At 29.9% G+C, this 6,263-nt stretch overlaps 1 protein-coding gene across 2 annotated transcripts; it reads left to right on the forward strand.

The window, feature by feature from the left end:
• The first annotated feature begins 248 nt into the window (after window positions 1-248).
• LOC124919529 (GDP-mannose transporter GONST1-like) lies at window positions 249-4,785 on the forward strand. Of its 2 annotated transcripts, XM_047459785.1 has the most exons (11): window positions 249-516; window positions 651-699; window positions 1,010-1,112; window positions 1,373-1,604; window positions 1,727-1,866; window positions 2,092-2,221; window positions 2,763-2,861; window positions 3,039-3,193; window positions 3,277-3,393; window positions 4,080-4,177; window positions 4,270-4,785. In XM_047459785.1, exons 4-11 carry the CDS (start codon window positions 1,386-1,388, stop codon window positions 4,326-4,328), a joined length of 1,017 nt encoding a protein of 338 aa, XP_047315741.1. In that variant the 5' UTR covers window positions 249-516; window positions 651-699; window positions 1,010-1,112; window positions 1,373-1,385; the 3' UTR covers window positions 4,329-4,785. The 2 variants fall into 2 exon arrangements, with proteins under 2 accessions (XP_047315741.1, XP_047315742.1); XM_047459786.1 differs by lacking the exon at window positions 1,010-1,112.
• The last annotated feature ends 1,478 nt before the right edge of the window (window positions 4,786-6,263 follow it).

Consider the following 6,263-nt stretch of genomic DNA (forward strand, 5'->3'; position numbering starts at 1 on the left):
TGCAATTATCCAAGCTTTAGGTTAATAATAATAATAATAAAACAAAAACATCTGAAATAACTTGTGTATGGTAAAATGATCAAAAATAAAAAAAATTATCAAATCAAATTTCATATTTTTTATAATAAATATCAAAAAAACTATAATTTTATAAAACAATTTTGTAATTCAAGTTTTTGCAATTTAGGCATTATCTATATAACTTTACATGATGAATGAATTGATGAGACAATTATGAGTTTCAAATAAAACCTTCTTTAGCACTCTTGGTTAGAAGCCATCCAATTAAGGGTTTATTCTCTCGAAAGCATCTCCTTACTTCAATTCTATAAATATGTATTATCTTCAAACAGAAATTACTCTCAATCTCTCAAATTCTACTCATCATCCGTAAATTCAACCTGAGAATCAGCCAAATCCATGATCTTTGAAGCTTTTTTGATTCGTTGACACTGCCGTTAATACAGATCCACGATAGTCTTGGATGTTCTTTGTTACTCCACAGTTTAATTCACGGTAATATAGCTAGGGTTCTTCAATTTCATTAGCTCATCATTTCCTGGAAGTAATTTGTTAATTGATTGAGTAGAGGAAGTAAACTTATATCTCTTTATTCTTCTTTTTCTTCCGGACTTTTTTGAATCCTGCAGCGGTTTGCTTCTTCGCACGGCTGATTGGAACTTCGGCTGTGAGATCACGGTAATATATATAGTTAGGGTTCTGAATTTTTCTCTTCATTTTCATATCAAAAATGTATTTACTAATAGGTTGTCATTTCCTGGGAGTAATTTGTCAATTGATTGAGTAGACAGTGAACTCATATGATTAATACTTGCTTTGACTTGTCTCCATTAGCTTAATTTGAGCTCTGCTTATGATCACAATTGATCCTTTATTGAACATCATTCTTTCAGGACTTTATATATTTTCATCCTTTATTGCAACTAGTCAATGTCTCTTCCATTAATCATTGAATTGAATCGATTTGGTGTATTTGGGACCCTTACAGATGATTTTAGCGAGGATTCTGTAACTGGAAAAGGGATTTTAGTATCTTGGTGCACTGGGAAGTCATATCAGGTTGATAGTTCTACAAGAATAGTAATCAACAGGTATTTATCCTTTTGCCTCTTCTGTTTACCTAGCATACTTTTTTTTGTTCCAGTTGGATTTGGCTGAGGGTCATCTAGGTTCCCATTTGATGTTATGGTTTCTTTCACTTGTATTTCTATAGTTAGTTGTGCTACTCTATTTCTGTCCAATAAAAAACAGAAAATAATGTTTCCTATATGTATATGAAAGATTGTTTACTTCTTGATTTTCCTTTAAATTTTGGTTTTGAGTTTCTGTAATTCTCTTTTATTCATGTTAGGTAGAGTATTATCATGAAGACATTTGGCAATGGAGAAGTTGATTTGGAAGGTGGTAAATTGGAGAAGGAAAGAGAAAAGACAATACGAAGTGGCAAGTCATTCAGAATAAACAACCAGGCGTTTATATCTGGAATTGCATACTGCATTTCTTCTTGTAGCATGATACTCGTTAATAAATATGTCCTTTCCAGCTATAATTTTAATGCCGGAATATCTTTGATGCTTTACCAGGTTATTTTCTTTTCTAATTATCACCAAAGCTTATCCTGGTAGAGAATTTTACTTCTCTGTATGTACTTCTATGGGAAAATTAGTTTTGGCAGCTGACAGGTTTCCTTTTTTGTTTGGTGTAGAATTTTGTTTCGGTGGTGGTTGTATCTAGTTTGAGTCTCCTTGGCGTAGTTTCGACAGAACCACTTACGTGGAAATTGATCAAGGTCTGGTTGCCTGTTAACGTTATATTTGTGGGCATGCTAATCACTAGCATGTTTAGGTACAAAACTTTTATTCTCCCTCAGTGACAAATTTGTTTTGCACATTTCAATTAAATAATTATTTATGTCCAAATCAGAGGCTCTTTTCTTGGAAATTTATGTATGAATTGATGAATCTTGCTCCATATCTTTGATTATCTGTCCAAACTTCTGATTTTGGCCACCTGGATTGTGACGGAATACTCAATATTTCATGTAGATGATTCTGATTTTCTTTTCTGCAGTCTGAAGTATATAAATGTAGCCATGGTCACGGTCTTGAAGAATATTACTAATGTAATTACTGCTGTGGGTGAGATGTACCTTTTCAATAAGCATCACGATAACAGAGTTTGGGCTGCTCTTTTCTTAATGGTAAGAATTTCTTTAATCTCCCTTATTAGCTTGTCACTCGACTTCTTAGACCTTACTGGTTCTTATTTGTTTGCCTGGTCATACATGTATAAATCTCTAAGAGCTTGTTTGATGAGATTTTTTTTTTAGATAAACTGTTTTTTGGAAAAAGAACACCTTGTTTGATGAAAAAGTAGATTATTATAGTTAAATGACTAAATATCCTTTGTATTGAATGTTAAAATGTTATAAAATATAAAGTAAGGATAATTTGGTATTTTGGTTAATGATTTGATTGATGATGGGATAAGGCCTAATTTCCCACTGACCATTCACATCTTTGACTATATAAGATTTACTGTTGCAGCAAAATGAGAATGTGAGTCATCTGACAAGGTTATTCAGTATTAGGCCAAATAATGATAAACTTATTGAATAATTCTGTTCTCATTGGATTTGTGTCGTGAGTTTGATCCATGTCATTAAAAAATGAAACAAAAAATTTGTTCTCGTTTGATTTGTGTACATTACTTTCCTTTTTATCTTGTTTATTCTTCTGCAGATTATTTCAGCAATTTCTGGAGGAATTACGGATTTATCATTTCATGCTGTTGGCTACACATGGCAGTTTGTTAATTGTTTCTTGACAGCAGCTTATTCTGTAAGTATTTTTGCAATGTTAAGTCGTTTTATCCTTCATTCTGTTTTTTTCAACATGAGAACCATTTTTGTTCACTTTTGCTTTTATGCTTAAATTTCTAACTGACGTAACAGGATTTACTTCATTTTTATTCACATAGCTACTGTGTTTTAACTTTTAAATGTGTTATGGGGGCAGTTAACACTGAGAAGGGTAATGGACACAGCAAAACAAGAAACAAAATCTGGTAACTTGAATGAGTTCACAATGGTGCTGCTAAACAACACCCTTTCATTGCCCTTAGGAACCGTGCTTATATTCATGTTCAATGAAGTTGACTACCTTTATCAAACGTGAGTTCTGCTTTTTTCTTCTTCAACTCTTTTTTATGTATGAGTATGTTTACTTTATTGAGTTTTAATACAATTAATTGCAGACCACTTTTGAGGATGCCTACATTTTGGTTGGTGATGACATTGAGTGGATTCTTGGGTCTAGGTATCAGTTTCACTTCCATGTGGTTCCTTCATCAAACGGGGGCAACCACTTACAGGTAATCAATCATAACCACCTTTTTTCAAAATGCTATGAGCAACTGAAAAATGATTTGGGCCTTGTTTGATGTGGGTTATATTTGATTATTTTCAAATAACCCACCATCCAATCAACAGTATCTACTCATCAATCACATCAATCAAATCATCAACAAAAGTACCCTCAATTTTAAAGAAGAATATATGTTTATACTTCTAATATCTTTTTGCTTAAAGTAACCTGGTTTTCGATAACCTACATCAAACGGGGTTATTTGAAAACAACCACCTGGGACTTGGTTGTTTGGTTGTGAGCCAATTTGAAAACTATGCTTTTAGAAAATTTGGAGTTTTGTTGGATTATATTAGTGGTGTGAGATAACAACTTCATTTCCCAAACTTTTAAGAAGCAGGTATATTTTCATTGAAAAAGACAGCGTTGGTTAGATTTTAAGCTGGATTTATGTTGGGTGACCAGCGAGGATCAAGATCAAGAGCCATATGTTAAACCTGGCACTTTTTTATCTGATTTTTTGGGTCCAGATAAAATTTCATAAAATTCAACTATACATTTTGCATCAAACGAAATTAGCTGTTTCTGTCAAATGCACCAACCTTTTTTTTTGGGAAAAAGGTACGTAATGGTACCCAATGACCCGATTTGATCATGATGTGGGTCTGAAACATATTCCTCTTGTGCATGCAGTCTGGTTGGATCGTTGAATAAAATTCCTCTCTCAGTGGCGGGAATTCTATTATTTCATGTCCCTACTAGTCTTGAAAACTCTGGGAGTATACTTTTTGGTAAGTCCTGAGCCCTTGATTATGATAATAATTAATAACAAAGCATTGACAATTTCATAATATTGATGATGATCGAAAACTGGATAATGCAGGTCTAGTGGCAGGAATATTCTTTGCCAGGGCGAAAATGAGAGGAAAATCTCAGTCCTAAAACGATCCAGGAATATTATAATCATTGTAATGGCCCCATTATGTTCTTGAGTTTTCTGAATCGAGATTTGCAAATGACGAAGGCGGGGGCATATACTAATTACTACATATATAGGTTGAAGGAGGAAAAAGGTATTTGTTTATATGAATGCGGGAGACTGGCTATGCCGATGAAATTGAAGGTAAACTTCCACTCCATTGTTGTATTTAACAAGCGAAAACACTTCATTGTTTTACTGCTAATTATATTTATATTTTGTTTTTTTTATGGTATTTTTGTTGTTGTTGTCTGTCTTTTTTTTAGTTGTGTTTGTTTTGTGCAATTCTCTAAAGGGGAGTCATAGTGTAAGTTTAAACTATAATTGTAATCTTATTTAATGGATATTTTGTCAAAATCTCTTACAATCAAGATAATAAACAATAGTCAAAGTTATAATAATTTGTCTGAATTAAAATTATTTTGTGGTTTATTTATTATTTGGTAAAGTAATTAAGATTCTAGTATGATTTTTTTACTTTATTTTTGTAAGATCATTTTGGGTTTTTTATTTACAGATCTAGAGCTCGTGTGTGAGATGAAAGAAATTTTGAAAGTTTTATTAAAATTTTACTATTTTCTTTCCATCTGTCTAATTTATATAATAGAAAACTACTTATAATATATATATATATTTTTTTTATCAAACAAAACAAAAATAAACAACACCCTAGGGACAACAATCTGGATGATGAGATATTTTTTTACTATTATTTTTGTTTCATTTTGGGCTTGTTTGATGGTTGGTTATTGGGATAAAAATTCAATTTTTATCTTAAAATCTAAACATCTTATCATTGATCCATTTAGAATACTGCTTATCAACAATCTAATTATCAATTTTATCCATTTAAATACCTAAATTACCCCTTCTCTCTAAACCATTTTATCCTTTCTCTTTTTAATTCACAATTCTCACACATTCATCATATCCTCTCAATTCAAGGTAAATCGGTCTTCAAATTTTAAAAAACTAATTTTTATTTTTATTTTTATCAAATAAGGGTTTTTAGGAAAAAACTCACGTAAAACCCAAAAACCCACTTCCTCAAACAAGCACTTGATTTTAAAAATCATTATGAGACTTATATGTTTTAAATAAAATATATATTTTTTCTTTTATATTAAAAATTTATATTATTATAAAAATTAAACGTAAAATTCTTATATATATTAACAATATTATATATTTATTTATTTTTATATTATTCCTCTAAAAAAATATATTACAAATAGAATCATTCTAGTAGGAAAATGGAAGGAGGATTATAATTGGTATCCTTACCCATAGGTGACCTTAATTGGCAAATGAAAATGAGCAAGAATTTTCATTATTTTTCTCCTTTTGGAAAAAGTGAAAATTATCCTTTATAATTAATTGATAATCCATATTATATAAATATTGATTTATGTTTGATTTAAATAAAATTTGGTAAAAAAATTAAAAAGTATTAATATATAATAATAAAATAATTTATTTTAAAAAATACAAATATATTTTAATTAATTAAGTAATGAATTAGAGAATAAATAGAATAATGTTTAATTATAATTTAATTTTAAAATAAAACACCCCAATACTTAATTATTGATAATAAACTCTTTTTAATTTTTCCATCAAAGTTTTAGTTGTAATTTTTATTATTTTCTTTATTCATAGTCTGAGAAGCTTATTGGGGGATAGAGATATTCTGAATAATTTAAAACAAATTTGAACAGTTTTGAAATGATTTCAAAAATTTAATGGAGCAATAAGGTGTTTCATTCTTGTAAATAAAATAAATTAAATAAATAAACCAAATGACCGACAAATATTTAGATAGAGTAAAAATGCTAGATCTTTTTTATCATTCATCTTCAAAACAAGAATCTACAAATCTCGAAACAGAAAACAAAACA

Source organism: Impatiens glandulifera, chromosome 1 (genome assembly GCF_907164915.1).
Source record: "Impatiens glandulifera chromosome 1, dImpGla2.1, whole genome shotgun sequence".
NCBI lineage: Eukaryota > Viridiplantae > Streptophyta > Magnoliopsida > Ericales > Balsaminaceae > Impatiens > Impatiens glandulifera.